The following is a 20437-nucleotide window of genomic DNA, read 5'->3' as shown; positions in this document are numbered from 1 at the left end:
ATATGAATAACTGAATAATATTCTAAGGATTTAAAAGGTAAATGCCTGGCAGTCAGCACTTAATATAATTTAAATTTTGCCACTGAGCTTCCTAGATAATTGCTGTCAAATGGCAATAAAAGAAAAGTTGAATTTTACACTATTGAATATTGCCAACATTAGAAATGAACAGTTATCTCATTTCAGCTATAGACCATTTTCGAGCTTGGCAATAAATAATAAATAAGCCAGCATGCTGAAGGAGAGGTCTACCTGAGAAGCTCCCCAGCATGGCGTCAGTGTTGTCACCCCCGTCAAACACCTCCAGCGAGTCCCAGTTCTGCTCAGTCACAAAGCTGATCACCTGGATCTGCCAGAGACAATAGTGAACACACTCAGGTTCCGTTAGCATGGAGCATCAGCTAATTGGAGGATGACTCACAGCTCTCAGTGTGAAGCGGAAAAGTTTTGGGTGAGATGACAGACAAATAGCTTTAAACCGCATACTGAGAGCTCTTGAAATCTAAAAACAGATTCCTTCCTCTTCCTGCATTGCATAACCTCGAAAGAAGCCAGTCTTTTCACTCACTGAACTGTCAATGTGCAGCCCAGTAAATATTTTGGCAGGTATCTATTTTCACCTCACCCTCAAACTGACTAAAAAAACAGACACACTGGCATTGCTGTGACTACCTCTGGGATATTGTCATGTTTCATCGGTCTGTAGTAAAATGCTGTTTTTGTTTATTTGTGCTAGTCAAATGAAACGCTTTAATGTGAGAAGTGTTCTATATGGGGTTTTTTCCACAATCTACCTACAGAGCATAGAAAAATACACATATTTTATTATATTATATTTGGCAGGGTGGGGATATGGGTGTCACATATAAAACATTTATGAATTAAAAAAAATATAAATAAATAAATAAATAAATAAATAATAACAATAATAATAATAATAATAATAATAATAATAATAATAATAATAATAATAATTTGTTAATAAAAAAAACTATTATCAGAATATCATCGTTCTTGGAACACGCTGTAGCATTTCAACATTGCACCATGTCTTATCTTCAGCATTAGACCCATATGACTGGCTGAACAAAAAAGAAAGATCCTTTTTGCAGACAGGCAACACTGAGGTCAAGCTGAGCTCAGATGGCCTTCCTTACCTTTTTCATATCACCTCACATCCATTCCTGTCACTCACTAACATCTTCTACTCCATCAGACTGCCTGCATTTCACTTCCAATCTCTCTTACTGCTTAACCCCTCACTTTCCTCCAGTCCTCACCAGTCTCTACGAGGACTACGGACTCTACATGTTTCGTACTTTCCTGTTCGATATACAATGTGGTAAAGGATGCAGACCTCCTACGAACAGTACGTAGTTAAGTAAAACTGTTTGCACACCTTCAACAAAATAATGTTTCAAATAATATACCGTATTAACAGCGAGAAAAATGAATGTGCCTTTAAATACTTTTTCATGTCTACTGCTTGATTTATTTGCAAATCACGGACAGTTTATTTCTCCTCCGTTCTTAGGAAGTGTCCTTGTGTGTTACTTATTTCTGAACAATGCTTTCGCTGTTGATGATAATATTCCTTAACACTTTAAAATGATTTATCCTCATTTTCAACTCTGTCCAAGACCTATAATTTCTGTATTGAGCTGTTTTCCTGATCCCACCAACTCTTCGCTGTACCTGCACAGATTGTTGAGCTTTTCTAACCTTTTCCTGCATTTTTTCAAACAAGGCATAAGATATGCATGTGTTATTATATACCTTATTAAAGCATATTTAAATGAACTTGAAAATGCCAATGGGAAATAAAACTTTTGAGCTTGTTAATAAAGACTTCTTACATAGACCCAGTTGCTATAAAAGCATGCTGTAATGTGTTTTCAGCTGAAAATTATCTGTAAATTAACATGAAGTTCGTTTTAAAGCTCATGTGTGAAGAAACGTTAAGATACTTGATTGTGCTACTGAGAGTCAGTGCTTTTTGTTATTTTGCTGTAAATATAACAACATTCCACACAGACGGTTTTAAAAAAAAAAAACAGAAGCCTTTGAATCTGGGTACAGGATGTTCTTAGGTCTGTACCAGTACTTGCTCAAAAACATTTCCAATCTGCACCATCGTTCTGTGTGACGCACAATATCAAGATTAAATGTATGAATGTTTACTTTGTCACTTTTATTTAGAAGAGCTAGAGGACTCGGTGTACATAAAAGTCACTTTAATAAATAGGTACATAACTGGACCTTAAGGGCTGCTGTTATACGTTGATAGTGTGTAAATGAAAAATGTGCCTTTTCCCCCCCACACAGTACTGGAGCAAATATCCACCAATCCAACAGTAGCTGGAGTTTGTTTTCTCTTACGCACATCGGTATGTGACGAAGATGAGCAAGTAACAGTGTTTCACATTATAGATAATCCAGGCAAGGGGGTAAATGTTTTGTGGAGGGGATAAATGAGTTAGCCAGGCTGCAAAGAAAGATCAAAAAACACTTTATAGCCAAACTGAAGGTGCCACAGAGGCAATATTGGACAGACTTATGAAGCATGACGGCAGGAATTAAGGGCTTTAGAGATACTGGTTGAAATCCTCGAATGAAGGACATCTGTACCTCGTCTGTGAGATTTTACACTTTCATAACTTGCAGTGAAGTAAAAAGAAAGCTGAAGAAAAAAAACAAAACAAACAAACAAACAAACAAAAAAAAAACGGAAATATGGCATTGCACTCAGTATGAAATTCCTAAATGGAGACAAATATATTTATTGTTTCTGTAGCTGTGGTCCATTCTGAATCGGCACTTCAAGTGTGGAAATGACCATGACAGCCACTTGCAGGGTCACAGCATTTACTCGAAAAGGCCATTGAAAACAGTCCTTTATGAAGAAAAACAACTGATAGACATTTTGAACACTGATGAACGCTACCAGGATATGAGATACTCTGTGATTTTCTAACTCTGTGCTAGACAAACTAATTATAATCACTGTTCTAGCGTTAGATATTTCTATAAATTTGTTTATACATTTTACAGCATTTAGCAGACACCCTTATCCAGAGTGACTTACAATTTTATTTCAATTCATACAACTGAGCAGTTAAGGGTTAAGGGCCTTGCTCAGGGCCCCAGCAGTGGCAGCTTGGTAAACCTGGGATTTGAACTCATGCCCTTCTGGTCGGTAGTCCAACACCTTAACCACTAGGCTACCACAAGTTTATAACTTTGTGGATGGAAGGACTAAAACAGACAAAGTTGCTTCACAAAATCAGAGTGAGCTGTAACTGGTAAAAGAAATTTTGTGTTTGCTAACTTAACTTTCATTAGCTGGTCTAGGTTACATAAGTGTTAGTAATCTGTGCCTCAGTAAACCCTGGTTTTAGGCTTTTAGTCCCTTTTTATGTAATAAAGTATAAATACATTACTCTGATTAAACAGGTAATGTGTTCTAAACGGATACAAATACAGACACTAATTGGAGACACGTCATTCATTCAGTCTAACTAACATTTGCAGTCTTGTAATTGTTTGCAAATATTTGTAAATTGTAATAGAAATTATAATTAATTCAATGCGGTTACTGCACATCCTTCATGGCTTCCTAGTGGCCGTAGTGCACTACATTGGTTGTAGAAGCCATTTTGTTGCACCATGTAGTGAACACACTGTATGTGCATGGAGCAGGATACCATTTGGGATTCAGCCTACTTTCTCATTTAATGACACACTTAGCTCTTAATCAAGTGCCATCAAGTATTTGCCCTGCTTGTTATGCACATACACAGAGTCTAAGCAACGTGAAAAATATGTTTTGGGTTACTAAAGTCGTGTAGAGCATATTTATTATTTACACTATAGGCTTCAGATTTATAGGTCTCTCAGCTTTAAAGCAGATAGGAGCTTGGTCTTATATGACTAGAAATAAGTGCTTGGGAGCACTGCCAAGATGGCTGCCGAGTAGACAGGCTTGATAAGGTACGGCCAAATCAAAATGGACCACAACATCTTTCACACCCAAAGCTGAAAAATTACTAATATCTGAGTCTGACAAGATCTCATTTCCATTTTTTTTTTTTTTGATTGAAAGCTTGGGACGTATTGTTCTTTGTAAAGGGATGTACCTGTATCCCCGATCCCTCGGGGACAGTGATTTTCCACACACAGCTCAAGCTGTTCAGATAGGGCTCAGGGTAACCAGGAGACAGAATGGTGCCTGTACGCTGGGTCAGATTTCCCCCACAGGGAACTGAAATACAACAAAAAAAAGTCATTATAAGTAAACGCAGAAACAACACACAGGTACTGGCTTCTCTGCTGGAGATCCCATGGCAAAACATCTGGCAACTGCAGTGGAGCGCACAGGTAAGCATCTGTAGTATCAGTGTTATGACTGTGTGTGCAGAGCAGTGCACAGTGTACCTGCAGCGGCACCTGCACCGTCGTGTGTATGGAAGAGTGTATGTATGTGTGTCTGGAAGTGTGTGCATAGTGCTGGAGGCCATGGCAAGCTTGTTAGGCAGGCAGGGGAAGGTGTGTGAGACAGGCCCCTCTCAGGAGGAGAACCCTCCAGCCTATTTGCCATCGCTCTTTTCCCAGAGCGCCAGAGATGAGAAGTGTGCCAGCTACAGTGGACCGTTTCAAATTCACACACACACACACACACACACACACACACACACACACACACACACACAGAGACACACACACACACAGAACCAAAAATGCAAGATATCGAAAGCACTTTCCTTTGTTTTATACTATAGTTTAGAACATGAAGTATTAATGCAAAGAAAATGGAGTTTAAGTTACACACAGAAATTTCCCACTATTCCATGTGATTCTAACATTTTTAACTCATTATTAAGATATTATGATGAGGACATTAAATAATGCATGATGCTGCAATGGCAGTGCAACTTTTTAAATTATTCGGTTATGGCAACTGCTAAGACACTTTTTTAAAACAGACTTATTAAGAAGGTTGATTGAATAATTAATTAATTCAAAGTGCATTAATATTGTTCTGATTGATTTCAGCATGGCATGTTTTGTATGTTTTCTATTTGATCTATTATTTATTAGTTTATTTATTTATTATCATATAACATAAAATGTTAAAGGTATAAACTGCATCCTAAATGGAACACATTGCATACTCTTATAATGAGTGTTGTGTTAAACTAGTGCATTAGATAAAAAGAAAAACAATAATAATAATTAATAAAAAACAAAAATGACATTTCTCAACAAACTGCCATATCATTGCATATACTAAACTTAAGCACGTTTCTAATGACTAGATTCTGATATACAGAGTTAGCATGACACATTAATGTAGTAGTAATGTAAACTAATTACAATTCATATTATATCAAATAAACCAATTAGAACAGAGCAGTGGTAATGCGGATGTTCACTAGTGGGCTTTGGGATTTGAAAATACGTGATCAAATCATGAAGGAGGTACAAAAGCTAACTGTGTTGATTTTACTCGATCATGTGGATCTGCTGGACGAGTTCAAATGAATAAACTTCAATGTATTTACACATAAATAATTTGCCCAAATGACTGAAAGTAAAAATCTGTGGATTGTTGGGGAGCAGTAGTAGTGGTAGTGCTCTAGGTAGCTTAAGAGACCAAAAACCAATGGATTAATTAACTGACATAGCAAGCAGAATGGAACCTGAAATGCCACTTTTGTTGGTCCTGTGCTGGTCTTTCTTTATAGTGATGTAACAAATTAAATTGCAAATCCAAATCCAAACTATTTATTCTTCAAAAGCACAAACTTATAAAGTAGATTTTGTAAATGACTACATGTCACTAGTGTGAGCAACATCCCTATATGTGCTGTATTTTCAACATGATAGTAGAGATGCCTCCTTGTCCTGTTTGGTTAATCCACAATATCTGTTTTTATCTAACATTTAAAAGAGACAAGGACTCCATGGTGACCTGTGTTTTTCCTCTATGGTAATATTTATTGTAAGCTTCATAGCCAGATGCTAGAATATGAAGGGCAATTAAAAATATTGCAATAATATGTGCTTAAAATTATTACTGACCCTGTGACAGTAACATGGCCACAACCTGAAAGTACTGCCTAGTATATTAGCCTTGTTGAGAATTTTATACTGACAAAAATCACAGAATTTCTAAATGCAAAGGATGTCAAAATTGTACATTAAATATGACACAGCTTTTTCAACAGACAAGACATACTGGACACTCAGCAAGACTCCTAACTCTGAGTGCTAGTGCCTGGGGCAGAACATGTGTGCAGTCAGGATGAAACCACTGCCAGCCCCAGGGGTGTTTTCTCACCTATACAGCTGGGGATGGTGTTGTTCCACTGTGCCAGTGCATTAGGTACTGTCAGGCAATCGATGGCACTGGGGCCTTCCAGCACGTAGCCTGCGTTACATTCAAATCGTACCACAGCTCCTACAGCAAAGTTGTTTCCTGTGCGTCTCCCGTGCCTTGGCTCTGGAACCGAGCTGCACTGAGTGGCACTGGTTCTTGGGACGGCTAAAAGAAACACGAGAACAGCTTGTGATACCATGATGAGAAATGTATGTGGCAAAAATAAATAAATAAATAAAATCTATGACCCACAGCTTTAAATAAAATTTTACTGACCAAAATTTCCATTGTTGCTGTTTTGGGTAATAAACCTTGTATTTGCAACAGTGCTTGGTCATTTTTTTGCTGGATTTTTTCCTCGGACCCTTGACCTTCACATTTTATATTACATATCACGCCGATTCTGAATTCTTCGCTCTGATTGGACAGAGAGTGTTATTCATTTTCTGTAAGAGCAGTTTTGACAATAGTGCTGGTAGAAACCCACAGCGGTTTAGAGGAATGAAAATTCATTCTAATCTGTTTTAATTTATATAGTAACAGCACACGCAGGGACTTTTTGTGGATACTCCACATAAACTGAGTTTAAAAAATGGTGTAATTATTTTTTTTGTGTGTGTGTGTGTGTGTGTGTGAGGAGATGCTTACTTAGCAGTTTCAGAAAGAGTCTCCGGTGTCTTTAGATTTTAGCAGTCACGGGTACTGTAAGTACTTTACTTTTAGTATTTTCACACTCTATATTTTTTTAGAACAGCAGACTTTGTTCTTTCTGGCTTCACAGTAACATGGCATGATGCATTTTTTTTTTGCCTAAACATGAGGATTTTGAGTAAAATACTGCTTATTTCTGTTCTATTTATTTCTGTATATACTTACAGTATAAACAAAAACTAACTTGTTTTACAGGTGTCCTGAAATATATTAAACATCATTGAAAAAAAGAAATACTGTGCACCTAATACCATTATCCCTAATAAATTAAACCTGTTATCTTTGGCAAATCATTGTGTTTTATTCTTTATATAATAAAAATACCTAAAATGATAAACTTTTAATCTGCATATATCTGAACAACTATAACAATGTATTGGAATATATTTGTATACATATAGATTTACATAGTGATATACAGTACATCATTACAGTACAAGATATATGACTAAAGACTATGAATTTTACTTGCTCTTTATATTTTATACATTTCCTGTATAATTGTATACTAACAGATTAAGTGATGATGTAAAATGTGATGTAGTGTATGAAGGTGCAGGGCTGAAGCACTGTGAGGAAGAGAAACAGTACAATAATGCCACCTCAGACTGTAAAAGCCAGGTCATCTGTTAAAGACTTAGAAAGATTGTGAACCCATGCTGTGAGGGAAGCCTCAAAGCAACCACTACATTCAGTGCATCATTTGTTAGTGTGTGTGTGTGTGTGTGTGTGTGTGTGTGTGTGCGTGTGTGTGTGTAGGTGGGTGGGTGAAAGCATGTTTCAATTATTCAGCTTTTTTTCCCCTCACTTTGGGGCCTGCAGACCTAAAAATGGATAGTGATGGGACTATCCAGTCTCTGTGTGGTAGAGCAGCTATGTAGATAAAGCCGCAACATGCACGGCGGGCAAAAACGTCTCATGAGTACCTTGGTAGACGAGGTGAAAGCCTCTGGATGAGGAGTGTCCTTTAGAGGTGAAGCGGATGAGGATCTGGTTGGAGGTGGCCAGTGGCAGGGACTCACCTGCAAAAGAAGTGGTGATATTTTATTATTAATTAGATTCATAGCCTTCATCTGTGCTTGCAGTAATTATCACTACTGATCTTAACCAGAGCGATTCATTTAAAAGTTCTATAGAATATCTGTAAAAGGCAATCTTTTATTGCAGATTTTGACGTATTAATATATGGAATATTACAGGAATATAGCCAGGTTTAAAAGTAAATATATTCGTTATTTTAGTGAGCTATATTTATGGTCCTTTCAATACCTAAAATACAATTAAGACATTTTATCCAACACTTTTTTGTCTTTTTTTGGCCCCAAATCAGTCACAACACCAAACTACCACACATTTTGCTTACATTTGATTAAACATATCAGAAAACAAAACCGGTAGTGTTCTGAAATCGCTGTACAACTTCTTCATGCCATTTATTTACAGTTTTACAGGAAGCTATAATTTGATGGAGGAAGTAAAAGACTGCAATGTGAAGCCAGAAAATCAAAGACAATAATAATTATGATTATTAGGCAAGGGTAAACACATCGCCTTCTCTCTGTAGTATTTTCATATCTCTAACAGACCTTGCCTTCAGCTACCGGCAGTTAATTTCTCCTTGCCATGAAATCAATTTTCTGTGGCTGAGGAAATCTTTTTGGACACAAATTTATGCATTACATCTTTCATCCTTACACCCTTTCATCCGTACACTCTCTGCTCTACCTGTGTATCTATCCAGTGCCTGTGTGTGTGAGCATGAGATGGGTGAACAGAGAATCAGCGTCTACCCACAGTTCCCTGGGGCTCGGTGGGAATTTTGCTGAGCCCAGATTTAGCATTGGCAGGTAGATCACAGATGAGAATATGACGCACCATGTACAGTCATGGCATGTGCCGGGTTACACCAGCACCATCACCTGAGCCTGGGGCATGCTGGGTAGTTATTAGAACATGGAGCTATGAGCAGCTGTCAGAGTGGCAGCTAATAATCTGGATGGCAGCGATGTGTAGGGAAGCCCTGGCTGCTTATTTATTTACACCTGCAGCTTATTTCCGCTGTCGTATTATTATTGGCACTGCTGTTGCAATACTGGATTGACACTGAAATCCTTCGTATGAAGAACTTTAATAGCTAGACAGTGATGCCATCTTGGATGACGGCTCCTTCCTGTAGGTACTTCATATTTAACTCAGAAAGTGTAGTATGTTGAGAAATACAATGTGTAGTGTTTCATACTTTGTTCTAAACATGTCAAGCTGTCTGACAAGTGTCTGTAGAAACAGACACACTGATGGAAGCGTCTGATTTTTTATTTTGTGATATTCAACAACATACATGAGCTGCCAGAATTATTTTCTTCACCAGCAGCCTATACAATACTTTGTTTACCATCCATAATAGACTAGCAAATTTTCAGTATCCTTTCACTTAAACTGTATTCAACTCAAGTTCTTTGGCAGAATGTGTTTTCTAACCTAAATGTCCTCTGTGAAAAACAGGCAGTGTTCTTTATTATAATCTATGCACAATAGATTGCAGGAGGTCCAGCAGGAAAACTACACGCACAGGAGACGTGTCACCAGGGACAAGCAGAAATCTCAAGATGAAAACCGCTTGAATGCGCTAAGCATGTCGGCGTTGACGCTAACAAGGTACTGTCAGAGAGGACTCTTTTTCTTACAAACTAAAAGCTTTCTGCATTTAACTCTGCCTGCTTAACTCTGCCTTTATGAGTCATTAAGTCTGTTATGTTAAATACAGAAACGCAGTGTTTTCCTCCTTTCGGCTACAGTGCACTCCAATAATTAAGAATTTGCACACAGTTATTGCTGCTGGTAAAAAGAGAAAGAGAGTGAAGTTTAACAGGCTGTTGGTGTTTATTTGAAATAGCAACACAACCACTGTTGAAAACACCAACAAGCTTTTATGGATCTATGTAATATACACAAGCTTATGAAATGTCACTTACTTTGAAACTATGTTTTTACTCTCTGACTTACACTCTCTAAAATATACAGTAATCACGTGTGAGATTGGAATCGTAGGAGAGGGAGAGAGAGAGAGAGAGAGAGAGAGAGAGAGAGAGAGAGAGAGAGAGAGAGAGAGAGAGAGAGCACTCTGGCACTGAGTTGGTGAAATGAACTTCCCCTAGATGTCCAAACAGCTACAGTATATCACTGGCTATGTTAAAACAGCAGCTGAAGACCTGAAAGACTTTCTTCCTGAAACTAGTGCTTACTTTCTCTGTTCGATTAATGTGTATATATTAAAATGGAAACTATTAGAGTTTAGTTAGGTTGACGGTATTTTAAGTCTGTAGCCTAGTGAAGCACAGTGAAATACTGTTTAATGTATTCATTAATAGAGACTTCAACGTACTTTTGTACATCTCTCTGGATAAGGGCGTCTGCTAAATGTCATAGTCGAATCAGATTTTACTTGAATACCCCTGGTACTGGAAATGGATTGTACCATATTGTGTGGAAGAGGTAGTGCGCTGACCTGAGTGAGACCCTGAGAGTGAGCTCAAGACCCGGGCATGTTGTGTTGGACCATCATAAACCTCCACCACGTCGTTCAGAGCCGTCTGGAAGAAGGCAAACTGGCTGAAGACCACTATCAGGAGAAAAATTTGACGAGGAGAGAAAGAGGAAAGAAATCACATTTTTTGACACAAGCACTTGTAAACAGACCTCAGATATCAACTCTACAACCTAACAAACCATAAAAAAATATATATACATATAAAGTATAAAGACACCCAGATTGTGACAAGACACCTTTTCCTCTTTTTTCAGTTGTTCAAAGCTGTTAGAACATATTCACAATTGTGCCTTAACTATCTCTGTTTACAGGGGGTGCCTAAGCCAGCCGAAAATATGTTCCTGTTTGATTCCAAAGATGGTGTGATGCCGCAGGGTTCTCTGAATTGCCCAAATGACCTCTACCTTTTATGACAGAGACAACAGCATCATGTGGTCAAGTAGCACCTGCTGGTGTGAAATGAGCTATGGCTGAATTCACAAACCCTCCAGCAGCTACTGAGTTCTCATTTACTCTCTTCATCAGACAGAGGGAGGGAGAAACAGCCAGCAAATCTGTATGATACAATATGTCTATGAAGGATTTCAGTCATGCAGGTCATTTTCAATGTTAAAGCAAATGTACAACTTATAGAAACTTCAGGCCTGAATTATAGAAAGCTCAATAAAGACTGACTAAAGAGTGTTTAACGAGACAATGAGCTGTTTTCATTGTTAACTAACTCTAGCACTAACTCGTGTACTCTGACGCTGTCGAATTCTTTTTTCTTAGAGTGTTATTTGTAGCACACGCTATTCAATGATACTATGATATTCAAATGTTCAACAGATTTAAATGACATGAAAAAACTAAAAAAAAAAAAAATTCTGTAGCACTACTTGGCACATAATGGCAGAAAGGTTAGAAGAAATTAAAACAGGAAGCGCTAGCCCGCTACCAGCTGCTTGACTTTGAATGCCTCCTGTTGCACATTTACAATCTCAAGGGAAGCATTATATAGTCCACTTATTTATTTATTGAAAGTCTATGAAAGTATGCTATTGCATAGTTTGTATAGTCTGTACTAGCTGTATAGTCTGTTCTTGCTCCGGCCTAAGTATCTGTCAAATACATAGTGTATTGTTTGTACTGATGGCATAGTCTGTACCTGCCCCTGCTGCGTTGTTGTTTTATTTTTTATGTCTGTATGTATGTTGCACCGTTGACCTGTGAGACACGTACCGACACGTCCCAACATGTAGCGGAATGACAATAAAGCTAACTTGAACTTGAACTTGAACTTGATATAGGCTAATCTAGGCTATAGGCTAATATAGGCTAATCACTGCTGTATTAGCAGAGGTAAAGTGTATACACCTTAGATTGAATGTTGATGCATACCATAATCATTGGGCACAAGCACTGAGTAGAGACATGTTCTCCCACCACTGTAGTTTCCAGGATATCCAGGTGAGAGCACAACTCCCTCCAGCCCAGAGTACTGGCCACCACATAGAGCTGTGACAGAGACCGACAGAGAATGAAAAAGAGTGTGTGTGTGTGAGAGAGAGAGAGAGAGAGAGAGAGAGAGAGCCTATTAAACACTAATTTTCTGTCTTCCCCATCGCCTCCCTACTTCTTCTTCATTCCGCTGATCTTACTTTCCTTGTCTGATTGCAGAGCTGCTCTTGTGGATGTCCCCAGTGTTTGCCAAAGTGAAATTGCAATGTTTTCTAAGAGTCTCTATGGACTAGACATGTCGTTCCCTCTCTCCAAGGAAACACAAGACAGTGCAATCTACAAGCCAGTCGGCATATATCCAATTTTATTACACAGTTTTTTTAATACATATTTGTGCTGTCACTATTTTAATCTGTACTCTTTTTATATATTAAGCATTTCAAAGAAACATTCATTTCCCTTTACATTCCTTCAAAATGACTAAGTTAGAGGTAGATTGAAGCATTATTATTACCTATACAAACTGGTTTTGGTTTGTTCCAGGTAGGTTTGCTGTCTGCCCCCATGACACAGGTGAGGACAGCTTCTCCCTCCAGCGTATAGCCGTTATCACAGTAGTAGGTGACCGTTGAACCAAGCTTCAGCTCTGTGCCAATTCTAGTCCCGTTCCGGACAAGACCTGGCTCGAAGCACGACTCTCTGGGATTCTCTGTGCGAGAATTAAAATGGGAAAGACATTGACAAAGTGAAAGATGCAAAAAAAGATGCATTAGCAGCCGACAGAAAGAGTAAGTGTGGATGATTTATGACTGTTTATTAAAATGATCTTGTAATAGTATTGAAAGAGTAGTAAGTCCAAAAACATTTAAAGGTCAGAATCAGGACAGTTATGTCCATTATCCAAGAAAATGAGCACTAATTCAAACAAGATGTTCTCTGTATAAATAAGAGGACATAATTATGTGTACAAGAAAAAAAAACAAGTCAACACACTCACAAGCACACAGCAACAAACCTAGAGACATTCTTTATGCTCTGATTCCCCCACCCCTTCACTCTACCCTGATGAGGGGCACGTTTGTTCTTGAAGCACACACAGGAAAGATTGAAAGTGACACTAGGCTGGACAAAGGCCTGCTGACTACACAGAATAGTCACTCACAGATTGGAGTTACATGCACCTGAGTGCAGGAGAAGATTTGAAACTAAACGAGAAATCAATTGCCATTTCATGTACCCATGTGGAAAGAAAGTGCGACTGATGGTGTTGATATGCTGCCTGTAAGACTTCTATAAGAAGATGAGTCTTTGCTTAACTGGAGCTCGGGTTAACTCATACACACTAGCTATGTGAGAGAAACAGGCTTATGCTCATCATAGCTGAGAAGAGCACTGACGCAGGTCTGCAATCTGCTCCATGCGGCCAAGCACACACAACCTGCAGCCTGACAGCTGACATTAGCAAGCACCTGGCCTCGCTGCACTCCCACACCAAAAGCCTGGCGCTCCTCTGTAATTAAGACTGGACTGCAGCCTTGGCCCTGAGGAGTAGCACAGGTGTATGTGTTTGTGTGTGTGTGTGTGTGTGGGGGAATGTGTATGTGTGTGGGCCTCAGTGTGTGTCTGTTTGTGGCAGTATGCTGGCTTGTGCTTATGCATTCTAAGTGTTTGATCTGGCAGTGAGCGCTGAGATGTAATAGAGTAGTCGTGACTGTGTGTGTTTTTGTGTGTCTGTATGTTTATTTAACTACCGGTCAACCCTGCCGAGTCCCCATATTGCTCCTCAGAGGCCAATCAAACCCAGCTGGGGGCTTGGGAAAATCCGATTGGTCTGTTAAGCTGCTGATAGTGCCTGAAACCTGATCCAAGAACACTGGCTTGAATAGCGGTGACCGACATGAGCCAAAACCAAATCAGACATAGATGACTGTTCGAAAGAAACTGCCCATCAACAAACAAGCTAAAGTGTGCATGTTTTCCACGTTACCGCTTCATTAGAATTCATTAGTGAAATGATCAGGAGCTGGAGTTGTAGCTTTTAGAGAGGCACAACTGAGTGCATTTGGTCCAACAGATTGAGATGTTAAAATGTTAAATATTCTCACAGCAAATGTGGAGCTATGCCTACATCAGTGTCCATCACATTCAGCTCCTAATGATGTACTGTTGAATAATTTTATAGGATTGTAGAGAAGCCCAAAGTAAATTGCACCATCTTTTAGTAGAATGAGTTAAATAAAGGGGAAAAAATGTCACATAAACGTACATATACGAAACCCAAGACTTTAGGGTATTCTGGTAAAGGAAATTATTTACACCATGACATTTTCCAACAAAAAAAGAAACTATACTTTTATACTCCTTTCTACTTATGTTTAATTACGTGTAACGTCTCCTGAACAAGATGCTCGTGTTATCACTTATATATGAGTAAAGCAGCTATAAACAGTTATTTACTCGTCGGCTTTAATGTTTTCTCTTTCTTACGAAGCTTATAAAACAAACAAAAAAGATTCAGCACGTCTTCCCTGACAGCACGGCCCTCTGTGAGTAATGACTCTTAGTATATGTGGAGCGCCTACAATATACATTCATTCAAGACTCAGTCAGAAAGATGTTGCTATAGAAATGATACCAAATTAGACCAAGAACATAAAAAAATAATCCTGTAATATGATTAAACTACTTCTGATCAACACCTTCTGACCAATCAGATTTTAGAATTCAACAAGGTTTCACAAGTACCAGAGCCACAGCTTTTATTCAGATCATTATATTCTGACACACTTAACGAGAGCAAACACTGAGAGTGTGATTTTTTACACTTCCAGTCACCAGAGATAATTTATGTAAAGCACATCAGAGGACAGATCCATTCTCCTGGTCTACTGTACCTCGACGAGAAGACAAACTGAATCACGGTCACTGGGAGCACTGCGGGCCATCAAACAAGCATTTGTTCACATTTATTTTAAGGTAAATTGTAACTGACAAACTCTCAGCTTTAGCACGAATGCTAGAGCTTTTCTGTACAATTCTAGCACCTCTGTTTATTTTCAGTTAGGCTTCATACCAATAAGTTGATAATTACATAGAGTATGGAGTGGAGTACAAGGAAATTAAAAGTACATTTAAATTGCCTTTTTGTTAAGAAAATCAATTTACACCACAATAATATTTCTTCTTACTCATGCAAAACAAGCAGATGAACAAATTTGATGCATAGTCAAAGGCCTAGCAGGATTTAATAGCTATTTTACCATTTATCATGTGTATCAGTTTATCAGCCATGTCATATACAGTCAAATTCAATCAAGTGCTTAATACAACAGAGTGCCAACACATGGCTCCTCTAAATAATTGATTGCTCCCTCCAGGATTAAGTGCTGGTGCTTACCTGTGTACTGCAAGACAAAGCCGTTACTGCTGAGCGACGCATCGCTCCGGAAAGCCAGGAAAAGTCTATTGGAGCTACTCTCTATGCGGTCTGGGACATCAGTACCATAGAAGCTTCCCAACAGCGGGCTGAGAGAGTCAGGTCCATCGTATATGTGCAGGAAGTCATAGCTGGGCTCTAGGCTAAAGCTAAAGAAAGACAGGAAAATGAATGAGCCTAAGTATTTTGTTGTCTGTGTTCATTGTGAATGATTATCGGCCATATTCAGAGTTAAGCACATGCAGTCATATTTTAATATTGAAAATGAGTACATCTGTATTCATAACTCTGATCTAATGTAAGGCTTAAGCACTATTCATAGTGTTGCCCACAAATGATGATGATAAATGTAATACAGTAGGATGTGCTAGATCAAGTGCTATTTTCTGAAGAGAATGCTATCTTCTAAGATGCAGAATAACACTTATGAAATCCGTGAAATGTTGCAAGATCGACCCATATTTGCTTTTTGGTGTTTACAGTTTAGATTATTTGTGCACTAATATACTAGACTCTTATTAAAGGTTATCTTTTTATTTATTTATTTATTTATTTATTTATTTATTTATTTATTTATTTATTTATTTATTTATTTATTACTTGTAAGTGCTTGTGTTGCTGGTCTAGATGTTATTCAAAATCTCAGATGTTTCTATGTAAGAAAAGATTTGGCAACCTCACAGATGTGCACTCGACTCATGCGATTTGTATAAACAGAAAATCAATATAATCACATACGTAACCTGACTTTGAAACTTTTTCCACATCGTAAAAAATACTGAAATATACTGGACATTTTATAAATATGATAATACTCTAAATATGTTTTTTGGAGAGTAAAGACCCAACAAAGTGTTTGCGTACTGGTTGAAAGTCAGGGAGATGATGTAGTCTTGGGTTACAGTGACTGTCCAGTCACACTCCCTGCCATGAGGGTAGGGCTCGGGGTATTCAGGGGACAAAATCAGCCCACTTGGTCCAGTTAGGTTCCCCCCACACGGTGCTGGAACATATGACATAGAAGCACTTTTTCATTTCAGGACAAACTGCAAACAATCAATACAAAGAGGCACTGAGACAACAATTAATGATCATTGGCCTCCTGGAGAGTTTAAAAGCTACAGGAATCGAGTCTGCAGGCTGGATTCATGCTGATGTCTGTTGACATCTGGTGCTGGGTTTTTACATATAATCCTTAGAAATGCCCCTGGATTTGTTTGTGGTGTGATTCAGCTTTCATGTAAACTCAATGTGGTTTTAATCCAACAAGGCAGCTAATTACATGCTCTTAATTACTGTCACTTTCCAAAGTACAAACTAAGAATTAAACAAGATTTAACTCACTCACTCACTCACTCACTCACTCACTCACTCAGCCTGTGCCTATCTCAGGCGTCATCGGGCATCAAGGCAGGATACACCCTGGATGGAGTGCCAACCCATCACAGGGCACACACACTCTCATTCACTCACGTAATCCGTAATCTGATCGTTTCCAATTAAGCTTTCTGAAATAAATCTATTTCTAGCTAGTTAATAGAATTAAACATTGGAAACGTTTTTCCAAATATCAGTTTACTGACAAAAGAGGTTACCTGAGCAGGTGGGTGGTTCAGGTTGCCAGAAGAAACGGTTGTTGATCTCAGTGCAGGTAATTTTACTGGCTCCCTGAAGCAGGTAACCAGGATCACACTGGAACAGCACGTAGTCCCCCGGCTCTTTGCTGTCCCCACTGCGTGTGCCATTAGTAGGAAAGCCAGGGTCGTTACAGGATGTAGCTGTGGACACTACAAAAGAAACAAGCTCGTTGATCCTCCTTTACTATTTACTACTTTGCCATGTGAACTCTTTGTGCTGCTGTTGCTAATCGCTATCACACCTGACACATGAACATGTTGAGAATGACCCATTGTAATGGTGGAAAATGTAGCAAACTGCTGATAACTGTAACAGATATTTAGTGGATTCAAACCTATCGTCATTATTTATAAGTGACTTTTAATTGCTCTGTGAACGTTTTGTCATTGCTTTTCAGCATTTCACGTTTACCTGAGGTATAATTTTTAATTTAAGACATTTGGCAGATGCTCTTATTCAGAGTGACTTACACTTTATCTCATTGGATACAACTGAGCAAAAGGGTTAAGGGCCTTGCTTAGAGGACCAGCAATGGCAGATTGGTGGACCTGGGATTTGAACTGACATCCTTCTGATTGGTAGTCCAATGCGTTAACCAATAGGCTACAACTAACAGATTTAGATTTAAGATCATTGTGGGAAAACAATTAAACCAAAATGATACTGAGCACAGTTCTGACTCACTAAGGCAGAATTAGTTGCAGAAAGAAAGAAAGAAAGAAAGAAAGAAAGAAAGAAAGAAAGAAAGAAAGAAAGAAAGAAAGAAAGAAAGAAACTGGTTTAGGATCCCAAGACTACAGTTTAGTTATGTATTTTTGAAGGATCAAATCATTGCAAAGCACAATGTTTGGCACAATGTTAAATCTTGGGCCTGGCACCACACAGCTCAAATCAGTTCCAGTCGACGGAGCCTTATCCATACTCTTATTTATTCACATCTGTGCACATTCTCCACATACAGGATGTGCCTCATGCTAATTCAAGTTTAAAAGCCAAAAAACACAGAGGGTCTGAAATAACAAACACGCACACATACAACAAAGAGATGTAGCAACTTCTCCTCTAGGTGAGCACAGAGACATGGATGCATGTTAGAACAGTCTGGAGGATAAAGGTAGGAAGACAGGATGCCTTACTTTTGACATACTTTTGTTGTAATCTCAGACAAATTGCTAGTTCAGACGGACAGTGAGAAAGTCAGAAAAGCGGCTTCGGATCAGTCTTTGACATTTATGATGCTTGTGCTTACATTTGTATTGATAACTAGAAGATTCTGTGAGCTGGATGATTTCACCTCAACTGGCGTCAGCCGTCTCTTTTAGAGGACGATGCAGCATTGACGCAAAATATGAAATCTGTTATTGGCATTGTAGCACGGAACTGAACAGGTGTGGTGTGAAAATTAGCAGATGGAAATCCACTGAAGGGGCACGGCGTTGTCACTCAAATCCTTTCACGCCAGTTGTGTTGGCTGAAACCAATCACATTGCAATCTCCTCCAGACTATGTACAGATTGAGACCGCTTTATTTCCAGCTGTTCCTGCAGAGATCCTTACCACTGGACACCAGAATGCCTGATTAGATAACTCTGTTCCTCCAGGGCCTCCTTTACCTAATCTAGAATGTTTTGATATTCTGGCATTTTAAAGTAAGAGAGCTAGAGATTAAGAGAGCTAAGAGAGTAAGAGAGCAAGATGTAAAATACAGATATAAAATGCTATAATTATCTACTATAAAAAATTCTGCATGTTTTTCAAGTATATTTTATGTTTTTAGATATGTCTTAGATAAATAATTGGAATACTAACAGTATGATTATATAACCCACTAAAGAAAATCTACATTATTAATATATGAACTATTGTCCTTGCCTTACATCTCTTTTTAGATTATGCATTTTAAATACATTTCAGGGAAATTTCCATAAATTATAAGAAAGCTGCTTTATTATTAACAGTCATGAGCCAACAGAAAATTAACTGACTGACTGATTAATTGGTTGATTGACTGACTGAGTGAATGTCTGACCGATTGACTGACTGACTGACTGACCGATTGACTGACTGACTGACTGACTGACCGTTTGACTGACTGATTGATTAATTGGTTGATTGACTGACTGATTGACTGACTGACAGATTGACTGACCGATTGACTGACTGACTGACTGATTGATTTACTGACTAGTTGGTTGACTGACTGAATTATTAACTCATAGTCTTATGCATGAAAATAAATAAATAAATGAATAAACAAACAAGCAAATGAACAAACAAGCAAACAAACAAAGGGACTGAATGAGTGGCTGATCTATTTGGTAGCCATTTTGTTCCTTCAAACACAACAGACCTGAGAACTGCATAGCAAAGCCCTGTTTGCTGGTGAAGAAGTCAGTAGTGAACTGCAGGCTGATGGTGTTGAAGGTGCTGTGGAGGTCCAGAGGCAGCGTGGAGCCACTCAATTCTTTAAGAAGTACACCTCCGTCCTGAGGCCCGTCCCAGATCCGCAACACATCGTGCACCTCCTCCGTGTGGAAAACCAGAAAGTGCAGCCTGATCACACACACACACACACACACACACAGAAGAAGTTCAGAAACAGTTACTGAAATTCACAACAATCATCTATCAGCTGCTAAAGTGAGACTGCACTGACAGAATGGGGATTGCATCCTTGTTTAAATGACGATGTAACGCAGATTTAGTTCTCTCTCTCTTTTCTGAACCTGTTTTCTTGGATGTTTTATTGCTACACAGATGAAGGTACATAGACAATAATGTCAAGCTATGGAACAGCTGGACTCTGAAAGTGACACTTGATCCACTTGGTAAATAGGAAAAGAGAGATTGATGCAAAGGATGAAGAGAGGTTTCAGTGACAGATGGCAAATGCAAACACAAGGCTGAAATAAATAAAGTGTTGCCTGTGCACAAGAGTCAAAGGAGGCAGCTGCTGCTGGTGACGAACCTCAGGTGTAAAGAACGAGAGAGAGAGAGAGAGAGAGAGAGAGAGAGAGAGAGAGAGAGAGAGAGAGAGAGAGAGAGAGAGGAAATTTATAATTAAAGCATGTGGCTGGATCAGCGAGCCACATGGATCTGACTCAGGTATATGAGCTAACTTTAGAGTACACAACGTGCAAGATTGTGAAATTATTAGTAACGTGTAAACGGGTGACTCATATAGATAACGGATGACTGGTGTTAACGAGAAGGCTCCAGTGTTGGGCTCAGAGTGTCATCATGGCTGAATGCATGGGTAACTCTAGCATATGTACATACAGTATGG

The 20437-nt window shown here is 38.7% G+C and overlaps 1 protein-coding gene across 1 annotated transcript in view; it reads right to left on the bottom strand.

The window, feature by feature from the left end:
- csmd2 (CUB and Sushi multiple domains 2) overlaps nt 1–20437 on the bottom strand; it is a 250762-nt gene that overhangs the window by 66139 nt on the left and 164186 nt on the right. The window contains exons 25-35 of the mRNA XM_060897641.1: nt 19502–19704; nt 17109–17300; nt 16378–16516; nt 15475–15662; nt 12592–12786; nt 12018–12134; nt 10596–10709; nt 8017–8112; nt 6341–6544; nt 4137–4261; nt 253–349 (exon numbers count right to left, since the gene is read on the bottom strand). Coding sequence (XP_060753624.1) covers nt 253–349; nt 4137–4261; nt 6341–6544; nt 8017–8112; nt 10596–10709; nt 12018–12134; nt 12592–12786; nt 15475–15662; nt 16378–16516; nt 17109–17300; nt 19502–19704 — 1670 coding nt within the window. The remainder of the gene's footprint in view (nt 1–252; nt 350–4136; nt 4262–6340; nt 6545–8016; nt 8113–10595; nt 10710–12017; nt 12135–12591; nt 12787–15474; nt 15663–16377; nt 16517–17108; nt 17301–19501; nt 19705–20437) is intronic.

This window comes from Tachysurus vachellii, chromosome 21 (genome assembly GCF_030014155.1).
Source record: "Tachysurus vachellii isolate PV-2020 chromosome 21, HZAU_Pvac_v1, whole genome shotgun sequence".
NCBI classification, from domain to species: Eukaryota; Metazoa; Chordata; class Actinopteri; order Siluriformes; family Bagridae; genus Tachysurus; species Tachysurus vachellii.
Note: the sequence above shows the minus strand (reverse complement) of the source record. Positions and strands in the feature narration are given on the sequence as shown.